The following is a 24,600-nucleotide window of genomic DNA, read 5'->3' as shown; positions in this document are numbered from 1 at the left end:
ATTCAAAAGTAAAAAAGAATATTCAAATACAATAAATACTCTCTGTTCTCACAAAAATGCTGTTTCTTAGCTTTAACTTGCTTTGACAAACTACTGATGTAACTTCTTTGTTAATGTGAAATATTTATATTTTGAAATAAAATTACTAGTGTTGAATGAATCAGGTGGTAAACTTAATCTCCTGTGTGTTGAAAAACTTGATCTTTTGTGAAGCCAAACTTCCATGAATCCATCCATCTGTCTCTTAGGCCTTCTATCTTGCCATTTCTTCCGGCACCATTGTGTACACTGCATTCTTATGAAATACTGTCAACTTCATAAGGGAAGGTGTGTCCGGGGAGTGGACACTGGGTGCCTTATAGAGGTCAAGGGCCCTCAGTGCACAGGGGAACGTGGCCTTGTGATAGGTGAGGAAGTGGTGAGATGGTTGGCTGAGAAGTAAGAATTGGAAGAAAAAGTTGGTTTAAGGACCTGTCCTTTTTGAATGAAGAAAAAGAAGCTGAAGCTTGGCTATCTTCAATACCAAAGACATCTGCGCAGCACTGGTAGGTGGATGAAGCTGAAGCGACAGGTTGAAGCACCGTGAAGCACCTTTCAGCGGTGCCTGGGAAAGAGCTTTCTGATGCCTCAGGTTGATGGTACCCAGCTCATCAATCTGGTCTTATGGAAGAAGAAATGATCCAGGCCAAGGTGTCCGGGTGGACAGGCCAGCCTGAGATTCTTTATTACTCTGATAGGTTCTCACTGGCCGATATGGTAGTTGACAAAACATTTCTTCATGCTTCTCAGTCTGTTGCTTAAGTCTCTTCGCCACCCTGGCGAGATGGTGCCTGGAACCCTTGGAAGGGGTCTGAGACGAGATAGGGGCGGGGCCGTGCGGGGGCGGGACCCGGCTTAGGGGGCGGGGCTGCAGGGAGCCCACCCTAGGCTGTACTGCGGGGGCGGGGCCATACGGGGACGCAGGGTTGGGGGCGGGGCCTCGGGTGGCGCGGGTGTCCTGTCGCCACCGCCGCGGGCGGTGGACTGACTGGCGGCGGGCTAGCAGTGGCGCGGAGTCCCGGCTGCGGGATAGACCGAGGGCCATGGCCGCCTCTCCCGGACCCGCCGGCGTTGGCGGCGCCGGAGCAGTCTACGGCTCCGGCCCTTTGGGCTTCGCCCTCGACTCGGGACTGGAGATCAAAACTCGCTCGGTGGAGCAGACGCTGCTCCCGCTGGTTTCTCAGGTAAAGTGGCGCACGGCGCTGCCCCTCTTCTTCCACCCGCCGCGGCCCGCGATGGCGGCCGCCGCTCGCGCAACCGGACGAGAGGCAGTCGCTGCCCCACCTTCTGCGCCGGCACTGCGGCGTTGTTGTCCGACCGCCTGTGTGGGGCTCCGGGACGGGCCTCGGCCCGGGCGGCGAGAGACTGGACAGTCCAAACTCCGGCGGCAGGGTTGAGTGGACTTGGCAGCAGGGGAGGCTGGGGGGCGCGGGTGCCGGCCCAGGCCTTTACAGCCAGTACCTGCCTCGGGTCTGCGGCTCCCGGTGGCCCCCGGCTGGGCGAGGCGCCCTCCGCGGGGCGAGGACCCCCGCGAGCCGCCCCCCCCACTGGCACTTAGGGCCCTCCTCGTTAAGCGACTCTGTCACCAGTTCGCAGCCCGGTCCCGAGCCCGGCTCCTCCGCCTGGGATATTCCTCCTGGCCTCCCCGCCCAGCATGCGCTCCCCGATCCTTTGTCCCTCCCCGCCGTGGGTCAGTTCGCCGGGCTCCCATTCATCCCGGCTACCCTGCCCCTTCCCCAGAACCTGCTGCTGCTCACTTCTGCCCGTTTCTGTCCGGCCTCGTGGAAAAGTGACGTGGAGACTGTCCGACAGTTAATCCAGATGCACACCGTTTTGCCAAGTCCCGTTTGGGATGTGTGCGTTACTGTATTTCCCAATCAGCTAACCGACGCCCTGAGTTTTAGGAAAGTTTTTGTTTCTCTGAGCTGGGTTATATGCAGTTTCAGGGCTAGAATTCCTCACTTAGGTCTGTGGTAAGATGCCAAGCACTGTGAGGAGTGAATTCTGTGCCTTCGGGAGCGCGTTGGCGATGTGTGACTCACATCTAGGTTGTAACCGCTTCGTGACTCACACTAGGATTACCAAGATTTTAGAGATAGAAGAAATCTTAAAGATTATCCAACTTTAAAAATTCTTTCTTGTAGCATCCTTAACACCTGGCCGCCAGTACCTTGCTTAAACATGTTCAGTGAAGGGGAGCCTGTAGCTGTTGCATAGAATTCTCAATGCTATTATCTCTTCTCCAGTCCAGCCCTGCAAATATTTGAAAACAGCAGTCACACATGTCACTGGATTCCTGTTATGCTGGTTAAATAAACATCCCTATTTTCTTCACCTTTGCATGGCTAACAGAGCAGTGATGAATATACCTGACACTCTCCCCCTCTTTTCCTGTGTCTCATGGAGGCTCTGACCAGTGGGAAGGGGCGCTGGGATCCCTCAGTAATGTCAGATCCACCCCTCCTCCCCTATCTCCACTAGCACAAACACAACCAAAATGAGAAATATTGGAGCAGTTTTAAGAGGCATTAATTCTCATTCTCATTAATTCTCATAACAATCATGTGAGGTAGGTATATATTCTCGTGGTTCGGGCGAGGAAACTGAGGAATAGTGAGGTTAAATAATATGTCATTAGGGCTTTCAATAAGTGCCAAACTGGAATTTGAATCCAGGTACCCTGACTCCAGATGGTTCTCTTTGCTACACCGTAAGCTGTGTCCTCTCTAGAGATTAGAAGCAGTAATGAGGTCCTTAGAAAAAGATAGTACACAGTGGAAAAACAAGCTAGAAAGTCATAATCTGGAGAAATGGCAACTTTTCACAGTATCACTGCTAAAAATGTATCAGTCTTACAGTTCTGCATTGTGTAATTCTAGGGTGAAAGAAGCCAAGGAAGAGTAGGAAAGCAGAGGAAGAAAAGTGTAAATCACTGCTGAGAGTTAGAGGTCAATGCCAAAGGGGAAGAACGCCTGCCTTTTTTTTTTTTTTTTTTTTTTTTCCTGTTAAAGCCTTGTTCAGGGTCACAGCTGAGGATTTGCATCCCACACATTGTGTATCTACAGCTACGTCTCTACCACAACACCATAACTGATATTCTTCATAATTGGCTGTCCTTAACAAGAAAAAGTTAAAATCAAGAAGTGTATTAAGCATGGCCAGAATACTCGGTTAACAAAACAGGGAAGTACAATTTAGAATGATTTTAAAGTTTCAGTGTTAGGCGATTAAAATAGCAGTTCTCCAGAAAACTCATATGTCTAAAAATCTCATTTTCTGAGAATGCTGTATTATTACCCAACTCATGTTTCACCATCTCATCCACAAGGATATTTTAAACATTTTAAGCAAGCATTTATTGTGTGCTTATTTGTTGCTGTTTTTTGAGGGGCTTATATTCTAGTTGGTAGATAGGTCATGTACAGAATAGCACATGCAAAATGTCAAATGAACATCATCAGTGGTACATACTCTAAAAGGCTCAGAGAAGGCATGAATGAGTCAGCAGCGATGTCATGGAGGAGGCAAGGTTTTGAGGTAAACAAGTAGGACTGGCACTATACAGTTTAAAGTAGATAGTTTCTATTCTGGTATCATCTGGCTTCTGACTCTCCAAGTGAAAAGTCCTGGGTTACTGGCCTTATTCTAAGAATGCAAGATTATATCAATATTAGAAAAATGTGTGCAGTTTTTTTGCATTCACAAATTAGAAAAGATATATTTTCATAACAATGATGCAGAAAAAGCATTCAACTAAATTCAACTTCTAATAATGATAAGAAGCACTTAGGAAGCTAGTATTAAGAAAAAATGTCCTTAATCTGATAGAGTATCTACAGAAAACTTTTAGTTAACATCATAGCCACAGTCAAATTTAAAATAAACATTTCCTTTAAAGCCAGAAACCAGAGTGAGATGCCTGCTATCATAGATTCTATTCAACACTGCACTGGAAATTCTAGCCAGTGTAATAAGACAAGGAGAAGAAATAAAAGGAATAAATATAGGAAAGGAAAAACCAAAAATCTCAATGTGATATAATAACCTACATAGAAAACTCAAAAGAGTCTGCCAAGGTCACTGAATGTAGACACTAAAATCAATTGCATTTTTCTACGTTGATAACAAACAAGGCACACGCGCTCTGGCTGCTGCCTGTAATCCCAGCTACTCTAGTCTCAGCTATTCAGGAGGCTAAAAAATGGGAGGATGGCTTGAGCCCAGCAGTGCAGGGCTGCAGTTAGCTGTGATCATGCCACTGTACTCCACCCTGGCCAACAAGGACCCTGTCTTTAAAAAATAATTTTAAAATAATAAAAAATACATAGAAAAAGTAATTATTAAAAAATCCAGTTATATTAACAATAACAGCAAAATATGAGCTTCCTAAGAATATATAACTTTTGTTATATATATACAGAGATAGAGATCTTTCTCTATACATACATAGCAAAAGTGGTCAAACTTCATGGAGAAAATTTAAAAATTTTGCCGAAAGCCAACATGGATCTAAATAAATGGGAGAAGAGTACTGTGTTCGAGCCTAGGTTGACATATTATAGACATATCATCCCTTTTGACCAATTTAATGCAATTTCCATGAAAATTTCAGCAAGATTTTTCAGTAGAACTTGATAAAAGTAAGTCTGAAGTTTATATGAAAGCACAAAGGGCCAAGATTAGGCAGAAGAGAAACAAGGTGGATGGACTTGCTTTGCCAGATTTCAAGACTCATTATAAAACTATAGTAATTAAGACAATGTGGGTATCAGAACAGGGTTGAAAAACATAGACCGGTGAAACAGAATAGAAAACCCTAGAACAGATCCACACATACATGGAAACTTGGTAAATAACAATTGGCATTGCTGGTCAGTGGGGAAAGGAAGAACTTAAAAAAAATTAAGCTGGGACAATTGGATATCTAAATAGAAATATATGAAATTGGATCTCTGTCTCATACCAGTAAAAACATCAATTTCAGATGGATTAAAGACAATGTGAAAGTAAAAGCTCACAACACTTTTAGGGAAAAAAAAATAGGGCAATATCTTCATTACCTTATGCTGGGAAAGGATTTGTTAGTATACCTCGAGTACAAACCTTAAGAAAAAAATGGATAAATTTGACTTCTTTAAAATGAAGAACCTAGGCCAGGCACAGTGGCTCACATCTGTAATCCCAGCACTTTGGGAGGCTAAGGTGGGTGGATCCCTTGAGTCCAGGATTTTGAGACCAGCCTGGGCAACATAGTAAAACCCAGTTTCTGCAAAACATACAAAAAATTAGCCGGGTGTGATGGTGTGCACCTGTGGTCCCAGCTACTCTGGAGGCTGAGGTGGGAGGATTGCTTGAGCTGGGGAGGTTAAGCCTGCTGTGAGCTGTGATCACAACACTGCATGAACCTCTGTTCATCAAAATGAAATAAGTCGTTAAGTAGGAGAATATGATTCCAACATAAATAACCAACAAATGATTTGTAGTACCTAGAATAAATAAAATACTCCAATGAATAAAAAAAAAAAGATTAGCCATTAAAAATCAGTTAAAAAATAATTTCACAGAAGAGGAAACAGCTAAAAGATCTAAATAAATGGGAGAAGAGTACTGTGTTCGAGCCTAGGTTGACATATTATAGACATATCAGTTATCCCTATTGATCATTTTAATGCAATTTCCATGAAAATTTCAGCAAGATTTTTCAGTAGAACTTGATAAAAGTAATTCTGAAGTTTATATGAAAGCACAAAGGGCCAAGATTAGGCAGAAGAGAAACAAGGTGGATGGACTTGCTTTGCCATCCAGGCACCCTGCATCAAGCCCGGCTAATTTTTTGTTTGTTTGTATTTTTGTAGAGATGGGGTTTCACCATGTTGGCCAGGCTGGTCTTGAACTCCTGACCTCAGGAGACCCGCCAGCCTTGGCCTCCCAAAGTGCTGGGATTACAGGTGTGAGCCACCACGCCCGGCTGATGGGTACAATTATTATTTCCATTTTCACAGGTGAGAACACAGAGTTGCAGAAAGGTTATATAACTTGCCACATGGTCACATGGCAGAGCCAGAATTCAAACCCAGGCAGAATGATGTCCATGCCCTTAACTGCTGGGATATGCTTTGGTGTTTTGCACTTCTTGACACCCTTTGTTAGAACAGCTAAAAGATATTCAACTTCATTAGAAATCAATGAACTACAAGCTAAAAAAATCCACAATGAAATTAAGTGTTGGTGAGGGATGTGGACATGGTAGGAATATCCTTGTTACAACCATATTGAAAATGATTTGGTATAATCTATTATGATTGAAGGTGGGCATTACCTGTGGCCCAGCAATTCCACTCCTAAGTCAGTACCCCTAGAGAAACCCCTGCACGCCTATTAGAAAAATGGATTGGGTCTGGGAGTGGTGGCTCACGCCTGTAATCCCAGCACTTTGGGAGACTGAGGTGGGTGGATCACCTGAGGTCAGGAGTTCAAGACCAGCCTGGCCAACACGGTGAAACCCTGTTGCTACTAAAAATACAAAAATTAGCCGCGTATAGTGGTGCATGCCTATAATCCCAGCTACTTGGGAGGCTGGGACAGGAGAATTGCTTGAACCTGGGAGTCTGAGGTCGCAGTGAGCCAAGATCATGCCACTGCACTCCAGCCTGGGTAACAGAGTGAGACTCTATCTCAAAAAAAAAAAAAAAAAAAAAAGAAAGAAAAAGAAAAATGGGCTGGAATGTGGATAGCATTTTTACTTCTGATGGCCCCAAACTGGACTTCCCAAATGTCTTTTAACAGTAGTATGTGTACATCAATTGTGCTATGTTCATATAATGATATACTCTGTCACTGAAATGAGTAAACCACAGCTATAATTATCAATGGGGATGAATCTCAAAAACATAATGTTGAATGAAAAAAATGAAGATTCAAAACCAGATAAAACTAAACCAAATATCATTTAGGGTATACTGTATGTGCAGTAGTTATAATAAGGGAGTGATGAACACAAAATTGGGACAATGGTTTCTTTGGGGACAAGGGAGTGATATGGACAAGGAGTAGCCACAGAGTACATGGGCTGTTAGAGATACTGACATTTTCTCTTAAGCTTGGTGGTGGCTACACAGGTCTTTCTTTCATTTCTTTAAACTGCACACATATATGTTATATATATACTCATATGTTTTATATTTTATAATTCAGACAGTTTCTTGAAAAGCCCTGGGCTAAGAACCAAGCATATTTTATGCAGAGCAACTCCCCACCTCCTTTAATAATCGCTTTATTCTTCCTGTCAGAACTCCCACTCCCAGTCTTATAATGCTTTTATCCAAGGAAGGGAAGAAGGATATTTGCCACAGAGCTCCACCCTGATGTGGAATGTTATTCTAATCTTTTCCTGTCTATGATGGATTTCCTTTATTCACTATTTGTACAGACCCCTTGTATTTCTAAGGTAGCCTACCTCATTTTCCCATTAATCTCTGCATTGTCCTGGAAGCTATTCAGTATTCAGGATTCTTGTTGTAGTAAGTTGTGGATGAAGAGAGTACATAAGGTGCCCTCTCTGCTCTTTGCTGATTTGTGTAGGTGAATATATGCATTTTTTTTTTTTTTTTTTTGTGATGGAGTCTCACTCTGTCACCCAGGCTGGAGTGCAATGGTGGGATCTCCGCTCACTGCAACCTCTGCCTCCCGGGTTCAAGCAATTCTCCCGCCTCTGCCTCCCAAGTAGTTGGGATTACAGGCACCCAGGCACCCTGCATCAAGCCCGGCTAATTTTTTTTTTGTTTGTATTTTTGTAGAGATGGGGTTTCACCATGTTGGCCAGGCTGGTCTTGAACTCCTGACCTCAGGTGATCCGCCAGCCTTGGCCTCCCAAAGTGCTGGGATTACAGGCGTGAGCCACCACACCTGGCTGACGGGTACAATTACTATTTCCATTTTCACAGGTGAGAACACAGAGTTGCAGAAAGGTTATATAACTTGCCACATGGTCACATGGCAGAGCCAGAATTCAAACCCAGGCAGAATGATGTTCATGGCCGTAACTGCTGGGATATGCTTTGGTGTTTTGCACTTCTTGACACCCTTTGTTAGAAGCTATCATGTAAACCCTAATTCTTATTCTTTTATTCCACAGCAGAGTTCTTCAGTACACCAGATCTTCTTTCTTCCCCAAGGGATGCCTTTTCTGCCCTCTTCTCTGGTGTCAGGGCAACTCCAAGTTATGACTCTCAATTTAGTATGCCTCCTATTTTTGCAGAACTATAGCTAAGATTGTATTTATCATACTATAATTTACAAAGCACTCTTGCTAGTTGTCTTTCCCTTGGTCCTTAACATAATCCTGGAAGGTAAGAGAGACAGTGTAGTGATTAAGAGTGTAGGTAGTTCCCCTGGCTTTGTGACCTTGGGCAAATACTTAACCTCTTCAAATTTCAGATATTTTATCTGTAAAATTAGGGTAATAATAGTGTGTACCTATTAGATACTGGAGAAGCAAGCATTAAAAGAATTGATACATGTAAAACACATAGGCTAGTGCCTGGTACTGTTGTGCTTAATAAATGTTAACTAGTCTTATTTTTTATATAATAAGGAAATTAAGGTTTAATCTCAATTTTGTAAAACTGTGTATTTAAGTATCTGTATGTATAAAACAAGACTGGAACGAATTATGCCAGAATTCTCAGAGGATAGTAGAATTATGGGTAATTGTTATTTCTTGAGGCTCTCCTGTATTTTCCATTTCTTTTTTATAAACAATCAACATGTATAACTTATGAACCTACCTTTTAAAACATTTGAAACTAATTTTAGAACACAAGTAGACCTTAAATAAGGTATGTTACGTATTGACTTAGTTCCTCTAAATAAAATTTTAAAGGCATGCTATATTTGGATTAAACATTTCCCAGACTGCTTTCCAGTAAAAGGAAGGCAGCCACACCTAATTATGCACTGGGGAGGGTGCTTCTTTTGGAACTGAACAATAGTTGATATTTTAGCCTAATTGCAGGATATTTTCTTTGTAACTGAAATTTTAAAACTTTATGTAAATGAAATATTTAATACACTGAACCACCTTAATCTGTTTGGGTTGCTATAAAAAATACAATAGACTGGGTGCCTTAAACAACAGAAATTTATGCCTGACAGTTATGTAGGCTGGGTAGTCTAGGATCAGGGTTCACGCAGGTTCAGTATCTGGTGAGGGCCCACATTTTGGTTCATGGACAGTTGTCTTCTCACTGTTCTTTCAGGATGGAAATGAGTGAGAGAGCTTTCTGAGGCCTCTTTTAAAAGGCATTAATCCCATTCATGAGAGCTCCTCCCCCATTACCTAATCGTCTCCCAAAGGCCCCACCTCCTAATACCATCACATTGGAGGCTAGGATTTTAACGTAAGGATTTGCAGAGGGGGAGGGGAATCGGACACAAACATTCCATCTATAGCAAGAACTTTAACTCCTTTCCACTGCAGAGTCTCTTCCAAGATGGTAGCTTGGAATAGTCAATGCTGGGCAAGTTCTCTTCTTTTTCATGTGATAGTAACAATTCCCTAGAGTCTGTCAGGTGTGGAAAAGGATTAAGGTGGTACCAATAAGATTTGTATTTGTTCTCTGCTTCCCAGCAGCATGGCCTACAGTCATTCTCCAAATTAAAATTATTGTGACTCTTTTACATGATTATGCAATGGGCTTTTAGGTAACATTTCAATTAAAAAAAAAAAAGGAAAGATTGAAAACCTCCAGTAAAAGAAGGAATATTAAGTGGGATTTGGTATCAGTTTAAACCTGGGTTCAAATTCTAAACTAGGCTACTTATTGGTTGTGTGAGCCAAGTATGCAATTTCACTCAGCCTCAGTTTTTTAATCTTTAATAATACCTGAGGATTAAGTAAGAGAGCTAATTATAGTATGTCTTTGAACGCTTACAATAAACTCTGTTTATGGTACTATGTTAAACACAATACTTTCATTATTTTATCAACTCTTCTTATTTATTTTTTTCAAGACAGAGTCTCACTCTGTCACCCAGGCTGGAGTGCAATGGCATGATCTCAGCTTACTGTAACCTCTGCCTCCCAGGTTCAAGCAATTCTCCTGCCTCAGCCTCCTGAGTAGCTGGGATTATAGTTGCACACCACCACGCCCAGCTAATTTTTGTATTTTTAGTAGAGATGGGATTTCACCATGTTGGCCAAGCTGGTCTCAAACTCCTGACCTCATGATCCGCCTGCCTCGGCCTCCTAAAGTGCTGGGATTGCAGGTGTGAGCCACTGCACACAGCCAACTCTTCTTGTTAACATTATAAGGCAGAGAAGGCAAAATGGCTAAGTGGCTAAGAGGCTAGTCTCTGCAGTCAGAATATCTGGATTTAAATCCTAACTCTCCCATACTTCTTGATGTCCAACCTCCTCATTCGTAAAATAGGGATGATTATTACCCCCATTTTCCAATTGGGGAAATGAGGATGATTAATATTAACCTATTTCACTGGGTTGTTGTATGACATTATAGGGTAGTGTTTAGGAGTATGGTCTCTAGAATTGAAATGTCTGACTCTGAATCCTAACTCTACCACTTATTAGATGTGTGACCTTAAATGAGCACCTTTTGGCATCAGTTTCCTTAGGCTCATCATGTGAGCCTTCCCACTGGGCCAGTCAAGTGTCTTCGTGATATGGGAATTGTCTTTCCCTAGGGTGAAGAGAGAGAAAGAAAGATGGAAACCACAGTGACTTTATGAGTTGCCCTCAAAAGTAGCATACTGTCACTTCCATTTTATTCTACTAGTTAGAAATAAGTAGCTAAGTTCAGCCTGTACTCAAGGAGAGGGGAATGAGACTTCACCTATTTAAGGGAGGAATAGTAAATAATTTGTGGACATATTTTAAAACTCCCTATGCTCTAACCTCTGCCCACAAATTGTTTACCTTATTCCCACCTGCAAGTAACCTCTCCCCATCCTTATCCTCTCCAAAGTCACAACATCAGCTGGAAATCCACGATGTTGGCATCTATTATAAATATGATCCAGGAAAGACTTCTTGTATGTAGTAGTTCCTTGAGTGTAACATCTTTCAGCTTTAGGATGACCTCTTATAGACTCTACTGTTCAAAAAATGAGAAAATAAAAAGTGTAGAATAACTGCTATATACCCCTGTTGAAAAATGGAAAAAAAATAGGAGCCACTGGTTTATGGTATTCTGAACTCCTTGTGGGCAAATGTTGCCAGTTCCTTGATTAAGACTCAAGTCCTGGGAATAGTTCATGGCTCTTGGTTCTGCCCTCTGAGTCATTCTTTCATTCTTTTACATGAATTGTAGCTCATGTTTGCAGCAGCATAGATTTCTCAGCCTATTGCCTGCCTTTGGAAGTTTGGAGCAGGGGCTGGTATGAAAGCTTCTTTTCATATAAAGATGTATTCCCTTTTAGTCCAAGCTGATAGTGTTTCTGTCAATACGATTATCTTAAAAAATTTTGTTTGTCTCCTGTGAGTCATATTGAATTCATTCTACTACACAAAAGCCACACCCACAAGTCTCTTTGATATATGCTCTTCTTTAACTTGGGCTTCTGCTGGGACTGCTGAGGAATAATACCTTTAGGCTTCTTAGGGGATCTGTTGTCTAACTGAATGGTTGTCTGAAGCAACACCTTGGACTTTTCTGAGATCTTAAGTTTTTTTTTTTTGAGACGGAGTCTCACTCTGTTGCCCAGGCTGGAGTGCAGTGGTGTGATCTCGGCTCACTGCAAGCTCTGCCTCCCAGGTTCACTCCATTCTCCTGCCTCAGCCTCCTGAGTAGCTGGGACTACAGGTGCTCGCCACCACGTCCGGCTGATTTTTTTTGTATTTTAGTAGAGACGGGGTTTCACTGTGTTAGCCAGGATGGTCTCGATCTCCTGACCTTGTGATCTGCCCATCTCGGCCTCCCCAAAGTGCTAGGATTACAGACGTGAGCCACCGCACCTGGCCAAGATCTTAAGATTTTATGGTCTTACCCTTAGCTTCATCTTTAGGTGCTTTCTTGACACAGCCCTAGATTTTATTTTTGCCTGGAAGCCATTCTTAATTTTAGTATGGTGTGCCATCTGGAGAAGATTTTTTTTTTTTTTTTTAGATGGAGTTTTGCTCTTGTTGCCCAGGCTGGAGTGCAATGGCATGATCTTGGCTCACCACAACCTCTGCCTCCCAGGTTCAAGGGATTCTCCTGCCTCAGCCTCCTGAGTAGCTGGGATTACAGGCATGTGCCACCAAACCTGGCTGGTTTTTTTTTTTTTTTTTTTTCTTTTTTTTGTGAATTTTTAGTAGAGACAGGGTTTCTCCATGTTGGTCAGGCTGGTCTCGAACTCCTGACCTCAGGTGATCTGCCCACCTCGGCCTCCCAAAGTGCTGGGATTATAGGCGTGAGCCACCATGCACAGCATGGAGGAGGAATTTTTTAAACCAGCAAGTTCTGGCTTGTTTATATTTATCAGTGTTTCCTTTACTTTTTCTCTTCTCTTACATTTTACTGTAAGCAACGAAAAGAAACCAGGTAGCACGTTCAAAATCTGCTTTGACATCTCCTTAGTTAGATCTTCCAGTTCATTAGGTATATTTTCTCCTTTTCATGTTAATGAGGGTGACTTTCTGTCACCATATAACAAGGAACCCCTTTTCTCCAGTTTCCAGAAAGATTTTTCTCACTTTTCCTTAAGCTTTCACCCATAGCTTCTGCTATGGCCTGATTGTTGGCATTCCCCCAAAGTTTGTATGTTAGAACTTAACCCTCATAATGATGGTATTAAGAGTTGGGGCCTTTGGGAGGTGATTATGTCACTAGGGAGGCTTCATGAATGGGATCAGTGTTCTTACAAAAGAGACTTCAGGGAGCCTTGTGAGGCACATAGAAGACACCACTTGTGAGGAATGGGTCCTCCTCAGTAGATACCACGTCTGTTGGTGCCTTGATCCTGGACTTCCCAGCCTCCAGAACTGTAAAGCAATATATTTCTGTTATTTATAAATTACTCAGTTTAAGGTATTTTGTTACAGCAGCCCTAACTAAGACAGCTTCCTCAAAGGTCATCATGCTTCTGCAAAGTTTCTTTGACATTTCTAGTTTTTATTCACTCAAAGTTCATTTAACTTTCACTGCCCAATTTTAGAGCCACTCTCACATTTTAAGTTTTGTTACAGCCTCACCCCAGATGCAGGCACCAAAATCTATATTAGTTATCTATTGATGTGGAACAAATTAACTGAAATTTAGTGCGTTAAAACGACAAACATTATCTTATGGTTTCTGCAGGTTAATTCCAGAGTGGCTTACCTGGTGGTTCTGGAGTAAGGTCTCTCATAAAATCAAAATAAAGATGATTGACCAAGCCTGCAGTAATCCAAAGGCTTGACTGGGGCTGGAGAATCTGCTGTCAAGTTCATTCATTCAGCTGTTGGCATGAGGCCTCAGTTCTTCACTATCTTTTGGCCAGAGCCTTCAGTTACCTTGTGGGGCTCTCCATAGGGTTGCTTGAGTGCCTTCCATTCTGTGGCAGTTGGCTTGCTCCCACTGTGATTGGTCCTGCAGAGAGTGAGTGAGTGAGTGAGTGAATAAGATGAAAGCCACCATGTGTTCTATGACCTACTCTTAGAAGCACTCCATTATTTTCACTTTATTCCATTATTAGAAGTGAGTCACCAAGTCCAGTCCACATTCACGTGGAGAGAAATGAGGCTCTACCTCTTGAGGGGAGAATTTGTGGACATGTTTTAAAACCACTACAGAGATTATAACACCTGCTTAGAAAACCTTCAGTGGCTTCAAACCACTGCAGAGATTATATCACTTTCCTGTTTTAAAAAAACCCTTCAATGACTTCAAATTACTACAGAGATGATAGTATTTTCTAGTTTAAAGACCCTTAAGTATCTTCCTGTAATACATAGAATAAAATATAATTTTTTTTTTTTTTTTGAGATGGAGTCTCACACTGTCACCCAGGCTGGAGTGCAATGTTGCAATCTTGGCTCACTGCAACCTCTACCTCCTGGGTTCAAGCGATTCTCCTGCCTCAGCCTCCCAAGTAGCTGGGATTGTAGGCGTGTGCCACCACACCTAATTTTTTTTTTTTTTTTTTTTTTTTTTGTATTTTTAGTAGAGATGGGGTTTCACTATGTTGGCCAGGCTGGTCTCAAACTCCTGACCTCGTGATCCGCTCACCTCGGCCTCCCAGAGTGCTGGGATTACAGGTATGAGTCACCGTACCTGGCCAATATAAATTCTTTATTCCAATTCCAGAACCCTTTATTCCAGGCTGGTCCCTGCCCATCCCATCTCTTGGATATTGGTTTTAACTTGCCCCCGACCCACTATCCTTTAGCCACTTCCGACTTCACCTCATTCCTTGAACAGGAGAGGCTCATTCCTAAGGGCTTTTTTTTTCCTCCGCTGTTTCTTTTCCTAGAATGCTCTTTATCCTTTGATGTTTGCCAGTCTAACCACTTCGCTGTCATTTAGATCTCAGCTTAAATATCACTTCCTCTTAGAAGGAAGACCAATCAATTTCAGGTAGCTATACAGATACTTTTATCACACTATCCTAACATTTTGCACATAACAATTATATTAAAGTTTATTTTTTGTTTACCTATTTATGTGATTATTGGTTCTCCCCCTTCACTAGAATGTAAGCCCCATGGGAACATGGGCTTTTCTTTCTTGTTGATTGTTATTTCAGGTTTGCCTAGAATTTTATTTGGGATATGATAGTGTGCAACAAATATATTTTGTGTAACTGAATTATTGCTATTCTACCATAATGTAAACCTAATGGGGGCGGGATTGTCTTAGTCTTGTTCATTGATGCATCCTTAGGAACTGGCCTATAGTAGATATTCAGAATTTGATGAAAAACAATATTGTAGTTGAGGAAATTTAGAGATTAAATTTCCCTAGACTACTTAGCAAGTAGTCACCGAGCCAAGACTCAAACCTAGGTCTATTAATTCTAAATTGTTAATACCTAAACATACATGTAAAGTGCTTGGCACATAGTAGTTGTGCAAAGAGTAACAGTGATTCTCTTCCCCTTCTTGTAATTCTCTTGCTCTTCTTTTAAAACTAGTACATGTACATTGAGCAGTAGTTGTTTTTCATACAACATTTCTTTAATAAATATTCTTAGATGTCAGCATAGTTCATGTACTAGTTTTCTAAGATATTTTGAAGAATTATGTTTCTTTCAGTGAGCTGAAGTTGTCACCTTTTGTATTTTGTTTCAGGGCCTGGGATCAAGTGTTAAGACTCTTGGTATTTCATTTATTTTGAGTCGGATGCAACAAAACTTAGCAAAATATAAAATATAGATTGCAATGCTCATTCTAAAGTATCTAGTTAATTTGGTAAACATGTATGGCACAAGTACTATTTCGTACAACCTGGGCACCATGGTAGGCAACGGAGTGGAATGGAGAGGAAGAAGAGCTGTCTCTACTCTCATAGCATCTGAAATCGTAGTAGAGGAAACGAGACCTGAGGTACTTTGACTTTCTGAATGTAATGATCTGTCTGCTCCTACTTTTCTCCTTAAGATTTGCTGAAAGATCTGGAGGGCCTCTGGAACTGTATGCCGCAGATAAACTGCATGCCCCAGATAACTGCCCTCAGGTGAACTTGGAGTTGTAATTAATGGAAACATTGTCCTAAGGAATGATGCAGGATACTTTGCTGGTTGTCTCTGTTAAAACATCTCTAGTCTATTGAGCTATCCTGTATGCAGGCTTAATTTTCTTTGACTTTGTGATACAGCTTAAAAAAAAGAGGTATTGAGATAAAAGTTGCTTTTTTCTTTTATTTTTAGATCACCACACTTATTAATCATAAAGATAATACCAAAAAGTCTGATAAAACTCTGCAAGCAATTCAGCGTGTAGGACAAGCTGTCAACTTGGCAGTTGGAAGATTTGTTAAAGTAGGAGAAGCTATAGCCAATGAAAACTGGGATTTGAAAGAAGAAATAAATATTGCCTGTATTGAAGCTAAACAAGCAGGTAGGTGGATATTGATTTTGAAGACTATTCAAACCATTTTTATTGCTTTGGTTATGATGAAAAATTATTGTTTTATTTTGAATGATGATATATAGCTCTCTGATTATGGCTGCCTCAAACATTAAAGGTCTGGATTAGCTTCCATAAATATTGCACTTCGCTTGGATCAAGTCCTAAATCTGAAACATAGGACTCCTTCACTGGTCAGAGTTAGTGATCGGCCATCCTCACCATCAGCCATTGAGATGTGAGAGAGAAAGAAGTGGGAGCTGTGGCCTCTAAGCTGTGGCCTCTATTCTCTAAGAACGTATTAGTCTACTTTCCACGACATAGGAAATGGAAATCAGCATTAGTATCCATTAGTATTCTACAGTAAACAAATCATAGTGACTTCAGACTTCATGATGGTTCACAGTTCTCTATAGATGGTAGCACAGAAGCCTTTGAGAACCTAGGGTGTTCTGAGGACTGCAGCTTTGTTGAAGTATCATTTATCCATTAATTTTTTCAATAAATATTTACTGAATGCTGGTGATATACCAGGCGTTCTTTTAGGCCATAGGGAGATAGGCATGGACAAATCAGCCCAAAATCTACCACTGTGGGCCTTGCATTCTGCTGAGGGAGACAGATTATAAATGAATAAGTATGTAATGTCAGGTGGTGATAGTTACCATGTAAAAAAAAAAAAAGCAAGGTAAGAGTTAGGAGACCAATGAAGTTGCTGTTTTAGAGAGGGCAGGGTTTTTTAACTTTGGTGCTACTGACATATTGGGCTGGATACTTCCCTGTTGTAGGGGTTGACCTGTACATTGTAGGATGTTTTGTTTATCAGCATCACTAACTTCTACCTACTAGATGCCAGAAGGTCCCCTCTCCTACCATGTGACAACCAGAAATAGCTCTAGACATTGCCAAATGTCCCGTGAGGGGTAAAAGTGGCCCCCAGTTGAGAACTCCTGGGATAGGGGATTAGGAAGACCCACTAAGGAAGGAACATTAGAGCAGAGACTGCAATGAAGTGAAGGCCTGAGCTATGTGGATACTTAAGGGGGAAGGGCATTCCTGGCAAGGAGAAAGTGAGAATAGGCAAAGACTGGAATTTTGGACTATGTTCTAAGTGGAATGAGGGATTAGTGGGAGATTTTGTGCTGGGCAGTGACATGATCTCATTTGTATTTTAAAAGCGTAACTAACTGGTGGCTCCTGTATAGAAAATACATTTTAGGGGGTGTGAGAATGGATTCAGAGAAACCAGTTAGGAGGTTGTCACAGCAGTCCAGGTGATAGATGATGGTGACTTAGACTAGATGATAGCATTTGAGGTGGTGAAAGGTGGCTATGTTTCGGTATATTGCCAAGGTGGAGTTGATAGGATTGGCTGATGGTTTGGATGTGGGATGTGATAGAAGAGCCAGGGATAACTTCAAGATTTGGGATATGAACAGCTAGGCAAATGGTGGTGCCATCTACTGAGATGGGGAACTCTGAGGGAGGAGCAGGTCATCAGCGAGAGGAGAGTGATTGCGATAAAACCAAGTAAATGTGGAGGGGTGGACAAGATCATACATGGTCCTGTATGTTATGTGGATGATTTCAACTATTATTCTATACTAGGAGTCATTGAGAAATTTGGAGCCAGATGAAAGGCATATTGCTTTGTGTTATTTTGTTTTGTTCTGTTTTTTCAAAACAAGAACATTTCACAGATGTTTTGTGTTAGATAGAAGTCTTTCTGATAGTACGGAGGAAATGAACGAATGAGGACAGACTGAGAGAAGGTTGAGACTGAAGGCAGGGAGACTAATAGGGAAGCTTTTGTGGTAAAACCAGCTAGGCCAAGTCAGTGTAATAGGACTGTAAATAGCAGGAAGAGTACACAAAATACTCATTGAGGTGGTTGAATAGGTAAAAGTAGGTTGTTGACTAAAGGAAAGGGAAGACCCTGGGTTGAGTCTTGGATTTCTAGCCATTCACTGGGATAGAAAATAGGTTTTATGTGGGAAGCAGGGGGAGATATCCTTATTCTATTCATAATTTATATTTTTTCCTTCTTTAGAAAAGGATATGAAAGCACTTACAGTAAAAGACATGTTCAATAAACTTATTAAAATAGGATGTGAAAATAAATAAACCAGAAACTTTGGCAAACATTATTGTTTTAATTAAGCATGAAATTTATCTTTGTACTTCCTGGAAGGCAAGACAAAAATGTTGGAAACAAAGGATTATATAATCTCATTGTTTGTTGAAAGGAAACAAACCAGCTTGTAAGAGGAGAGACTTTTTTTCCCGACACTAAATTATTGTGTGGGTGCTTATGAAACAGACATTACATAATGGACAATTCAACAGAAAATGTGGAGATGTTCTTCATATTACTGTTTCTTTTTGAAGAAAGCTTTGTGGTTAAAAAAAAAAAAGAAATAAAAAAATTACTGTTTCTTCTAACAACCATTGATTAAAGCAGGAGTACAGTATTTTTAAATGAAAGGACAAGCTGAGTCCTGTGCTCCTTGTTGGCTTTGTAGCATGTCATTGTGCTCAGTGTAAGGTGAGAAAGGAGGACGTGGTACACTGACATGAGTACCATACGCCCAGGCAGCTCCATAAATGGAGTATTTTGAAAGATATCAGGTGTCATGGGCTCCACATGTCATCTTCCTCCTAGTGTCACTCAGGTAAGAGTATGAGAATGATACCTTCTGGAGTTGTAAAATATAGAAAGCTTTTTTTCTCTTAACACATACAAACTTAAGACTTCATTAAATCACTCCTGTAATGTTTCTAGCCCACTCAACCCCTACGAATCATTTTCTTTTTTCGACGACAGCATTCATTTGAGGGAACTAATATAAAGCAGTAGATAAAGAACTGGAGCTGGCTGGGTGCAGTAGCTCACACCTGTAATCCCAACACTTGGAGGCTAAGGTGGACGGATCGCTTGAGCTGTGTTTGAGACCAATCTGGGCAACATAGTGAGACCCTGTCTCTACAAAACATAAGAAAAATAAAATAGCCAGGTGTGGTGGTACATACCTCCAGTCCCAGCTACTTGGGAGGCTGAGTTGGGAGGATTGTTTAAGCCCAGGGAGGTTGAGGTTGCAGTGAGCAGTGATGGTGCCACTGCACTCCAGCCTGGGAGATGACAGAGTGAGACCCTGTCTCAAAAAAAAAAAGAACTAAAGTTTTAGAGTCGAACTGCCTAGACTTTAATCCTAGTGCTTCTACTTGCAAGCAGGGGATATTGGGCATTCTATTATACATTTCCAAACCTCAGTGTTCTCATCTATAAAATGGGACTGTTAGAGTTTATAGAGGTGTTTTGATGTAATGCTTGTATCATTTCACACATAGTATGTGCTCAATATTAGTTGTCATTATAATAATTAATTATCAAATATTAGTTGTCATTATAATAATCAATTTTTATTCTTACTTCCCTGTGTTGAACTCTTACATTATATTGTTGCTTTTTACTTGGCTACCAGGCAAGGTTTATATTTATGTTTTCTATGGAAGTTCAACAAATATTTGTGTTTGATTGACCTTGGGTTTTCCTATTAAGACACAACACTAGTAATTACATATAATAAATTAAAAATGATACCTGTGAAGCTGTAAGACAGCTTTGTGACTTTTTTAGGGAACTGATTTCTGAACAGTTTATACTTTGAACAACTTTATAATGTTAAGGAAGCATTTGACCATGCTGGTGGAGCTGACCAAATGTTACTATCCCTCGTACTTATGAGTTAAATGCCTGGCGTTGGGCCAGGCGTGGTGGCTTATGCCTGTAATCCCAGCACTTTGGGAGGCCGAGGTGGGTGGATCACCTGAGGTCGGGAGTTTAAGACCAACGTGACCAACATAGAGAAACCCCGTCTCTACTAAAAATACAAAATTGGCCGGGGTGGTGACGCATGCCTGTAATCCCAGCTACTAGGGAGGCTGAGGCAGGAGAATCGCTTGAACCCGGGAGGCGGAGGTTGCAGTGAGCTGAGGTCACACCCTTGCACTCTAGCCTGGGCAATAAAAGTGAAACTCTGTATCAAAAAAAAAAAAAAAAAAAGCCTGGGGTCTAGTCAGAAAAAGGAAAGGTTGAATAATGCCGTATGTGCAGGCTTAGATGTGGTATCTTTTGTGGTTGAGAGGTGTAGAAAAAAATTAACATTTTCCGGAGGATCAGAGGAAATATTTTTATCCTTTTAGCTATTAATGATAGAATGCAAAGTGATACTTTTCCTCCTGCCCCTTCTGTATGCTTTAAGGTTAATTCTAAGCACTTTTGTTCTCTGTATATTTTGCTATCAAAACTTTGTATTAGTTACCTATTGCTGTGTAACAACTTAACCCAAACTTAGCAACTTAAAACTGCAAACATTTACTATCTCAAACAGTTTTTGAGGGGGCACCAATCAGGGAGTGGCTTCACTGGGTGGCTCTGTGTCAGTGTGTCTCATGAGGTAGTGGTCAGTGTGTTGACCAGGCCTCTGTTACCTGGAAATTTGACTGGACTGCAGGTCTGCTTCCAGCCTCCCTCTCATGGTTGTTGGCCAGAGGCCTCACTTTCTCTCCACGTAGGTCTCTGTGTAGTAAGGGCTGCTTATGACATGGCAACTGGTTTCTCTCAGAGAGACAGAGCAACCCAGACAGCTGCCTCAGTTATTTTAGAACCTAAGCTTGGAAGTGACATACCATTACTTCCACCATACCAACCCTCGTATGATGTGGGAGGGGACAGACAGCACAAGGTTGTGCATAACAGTAGGTGGGGATCATGGGGAGCCTTCTTGAAGGCTGGTTACCACAGAATTCCTCTATCTGTAGAGCTTCAGCGATTGTCTTTATAAACAAGACATCCAAGTGTATTCCTGTGTTATTTCAAGCTCCTGTTGTCTGAAAGTAAAATTATCATCTCCCTTCCAATGCCCTTCCGATTTTCTTTAAGCAACTTAGGTTTCCAACTTTGAGGCCATTTTTTCACTCGTTCTTTCCTTCTTATCATTGGTCAGGTACTAATTTTATGTTTTCTCATAAAAATGTCTCCCAAATCATCTTCTTAATGTTCCTATGGCTACTATACTAGTAAGGTCCCTGCTATTTCACACCCACAATTGATACAATAGCCTGACTTTAAGTCTTTCCTTTCCATTCTGTTTTACTGTTTTATGTACTCCTACTAGATTGATCTTTCTTTTTTCTTTTTCTTTTCTTTTCTTTTTTTTTTTTTTTTTTTGAGACCAAGTCTCACTCTGTCACCCAGGCTGGAACGCAGTGGAGCCATCTCAGCTGACTGCAACCTCTGCTTCCCAGGTCCCAGCGATTCTCTGCCTCAGCTTCCTGAGTAGCTGGGATTACAGCCCCCTGCCACCACACCTGGCTAATTTTTGTATTTTTTTAGTAGAGACCGAGTTTTGCCATGTTGGCCAGGCTTGTCTTGAACTCCTGACCTCAGGTGATCCGCCTGCCTCGGCCTCCCGAAGTGCTAGGACTACAGGTGTGAGCCACCGTGACTGCCAGACTGATTTCTAAACCTTGACTTATATTTCACCCTGTGGCCTCTCCATTAAGATTCCAATACTTTTTACTCAGGATCCTTAGCCTATGAGCAGACACATTATTGTGTATATGTAATAGAATTGACAGGAGGGCTTTTGTAAGAAAATCAATCCATTAGGCACACAGGTATATTTAGGACTTTAAAAAATGATCTTGAACACTGTAAGTTGGTTAAAGGTTTATTATTTTTAAATTCTTTTTAACTTATAACAGTATGGAGGTTTCAAGAATGTTATAGCCTTGAGGAGGCAAACACTTGTATTGTTTTATTAGTAGATAATTACCATTACAGAGTCGAAAGTTTTTTTTTTTTTTTTTGAGACTGAATCTCACTCTGTCTCTCAGGCTGGAGTGCAGTGGTGCGATCTCGGTTCACTGCAAGCTCCGCCTCCTGGGTTTATACCATTCTCCTGCCTCAGTCTCCCGAGTGGCTGGGACTACAGGCACCCACCACCACGCCCAGCTAATTTTTTGTATTTTTACTAGAGACGGGGTTTCACCCTGTTAGCCAAGATGGTCTTGATCTCCTGACCTCGTGATCCGCCCGCCTCGGCCTCCCAAAATGCTGGGATTACAGGCGTGAGCCACCGCACCCGGCCAGAAGTCGAAAGTTTTTATGGCAACAGTGAAGAAGATAATTTTTCTAGAGGGTTGGGAGCTCAATTAATAGAATGGTTTATGCCAGGCATCATATGAAGTTTATATAAATTCAAACTGCAGCCTGAATGAGGGCCAGCCTGTGGTTTGAATTCTCAGGATGGAGGCTTTTGTTTTGTTTACTTTCCCCACCCAAAGTCCAGGCTTTGTTTGTCTGACAGACAAACTTCCTTATTGTTTCTTTTTGCCTATCGACAGTTATTTCTGGGTCCCCAATATATTGAAGATGTCATCCCTTGGGGCCCAAAGCCCTATCTTTTTTCTGTCCCTGAGGATTCCTGAAAACCCAAGCCCCTTCAGCTTGTGGAGATCAGCAGTGACCCCTGACTTCTCCCTGGCCTGGCCCCAGTCCAAGCCTTGGCACCTGCTTACTGCTCTGGTTTTAGGGTATTCTTTAGTTTTTGACTCATGGGACTTCTCTTACTGTCTTGTAGGGCAGGAGCTTTTAGATTGTGTAGTTTGCATTACCACTGGAAACAAAAATTATGATGTTTTCCAAACTGGGTGAGGGCAAAATTTGTCACCGTTCTTAAGAGTGTGCTATTATTTTCTGGTTAGAAAGCTTTGTATGATAATCCCTACAATCGTCAAGGTGAAACTGTTTCTTGTTCCTGAAGTAAGAGTCCAAAGCTGAGTTCCTCCTCATTGTGCCTTACCTTCAAGGTTAGAGAAAAGTCTAGATTTTAATCTGTGTGTCTTACTGCCAGTTTAACTTTACCCTCTCTCCTTTCTTGTTAGGAGAAACAATTGCAGCATTGACAGACATAACCAACTTGAACCATCTGGAATCTGATGGGCAGATCACAATTTTTACAGACAAAACAGGAGTGATAAAGGCTGCAAGATTACTTCTTTCTTCAGTGACAAAGGTGTTGCTGCTGGCAGACCGAGTAGTCATTAAACAGATAATAACATCAAGAAATAAGGTACTTACCTTTCTGATGTTGCTGTATTTTTGTCTTTCTGTGTTGTTCAAAGTGCTTCTTATGACTTTTAGTGGTGGATCACTTGGCTCACGTGTGGATGAAGAGTGCAGCTAGCTGTGGAAATTAATGTGAATTGCAGGATACATTGACACATTGATCATCTACACATTGAATACACTTGGGCCCTGGGTTCCTCCTGGAGCTATGCCTGTATGAGTGTTGCTTAAAAAAAAAAAAAAAAAAGTTCTTTTTAGGTTAATTTAAGTAATTTGGCAATGCTTGACTATTATAATTGTTTATAACTCTGTCTGTAGTTTAAAAGTAGTGTTTCTTCTGTACGTGTAATTCTTAAATGATAAGTATACTGTGCCTAAACTGCTGAATGCAAGTAGTGTCTCCTCTTAGAGAATCATTATGCGCTTGTTGAGGCTTATTGGTAAAAGCTTTAAATGTGTACAACATTTGGAAAGAAAAGGCAAGCACTATGATAATATATGTAGCAGAAGCTTAGTTGATAGAAATACTGAATTCTTCAGTACTTTTTTTCCCTCCCAAATCAGAGACGAACAATATATAACTTGAGACACAGTTAAATCAGTGGAAATGATAATTATCCACAGCTACAGAATTTCTGTATGCAGAGTCCCTAAATGTTACTGAATGATCTCAAAACGTGCAGAACGGATTTAGACTCTTCCAGTCCAGAAGTTAATCTCTCAGATGATGATCATGCTCCATGATCATCTGGGAATCCAGGGTCTGTACGATCACTTCTTTCTTTGGATAATTCCCTAGGCAAAGAGGAGAGCTGTTGCCAGGGTAGGGGTTCTCCTAGTAGGATTTGAGGATAAAACCACCTGATGAATGTTGAATGAATGAGAAATTGGAGAGGTAGATCTGGCAGCACTAGAGAAACAGAAACAACCTTCCTCTCTTTGAAAGATGGAGGTTCTGCACAGCAGTGGCAATGTGCCTTATCTGTGTTAGCTGCCTGAACTTCCTGAGCTGCCAGGGCAGATTAACATGCCAGATATTCATCATATTCTCATGAAAAATAAGTAAACACAGGATATCTATGTTTTTTTAACCTATCTTGTTCTGACTAAAAGAATCTAGTCATGTTATTTTAAAGAAAAGTATTTGAAAATATGTTTCACATCTATTTACTTTATTTCTTACATCAAGAAAGCACATAACATTTTAGTCATTGGCTCTACCACAGATTCACACTCTTTATTCACCCTGATGGCCTAGTCCTGACTGAACCAGACTGATTTTCCTCCTCTTAAAGTCCCACACTTCCCTTTCGACTCCATACTCTGCAGATGATGAGGTTCCTTCTGCTTTCCTGAGAATGTTAGGGTTCCTGTTATCCTGGTTCAC

General features: G+C 41.3%; 1 protein-coding gene and 1 pseudogene across 2 annotated transcripts in view; both read left to right on the top strand.

Annotated features, from left to right (window-relative positions):
• The first annotated feature begins 961 nt into the window (after positions 1-961).
• CTNNAL1 (catenin alpha like 1) overlaps positions 962-24,600 on the top strand; it is a 79,049-nt gene continuing 55,410 nt past the window's right edge. The window contains exons 1-3 of one of the 2 annotated variants that reach the window (XM_010365595.2): positions 962-1,223; positions 15,883-16,072; positions 23,030-23,217. In XM_010365595.2, the coding sequence (XP_010363897.2) occupies positions 1,083-1,223; positions 15,883-16,072; positions 23,030-23,217 (519 nt within the window). In that variant the 5' untranslated portion in view covers positions 962-1,082. Of the gene's footprint in view, positions 1,224-15,349; positions 15,560-15,882; positions 16,073-23,029; positions 23,218-24,600 lie in introns of those variants that run through there. The other variant, XM_010365594.2, reaches the window with a different exon arrangement.
• On the top strand, positions 23,280-23,439 carry LOC115894090 (annotated as a pseudogene).

This window comes from Rhinopithecus roxellana, chromosome 16 (genome assembly GCF_007565055.1).
Source record: "Rhinopithecus roxellana isolate Shanxi Qingling chromosome 16, ASM756505v1, whole genome shotgun sequence".
NCBI lineage: Eukaryota > Metazoa > Chordata > Mammalia > Primates > Cercopithecidae > Rhinopithecus > Rhinopithecus roxellana.
This window is presented reverse-complemented; position numbering and strand designations above follow the sequence as displayed.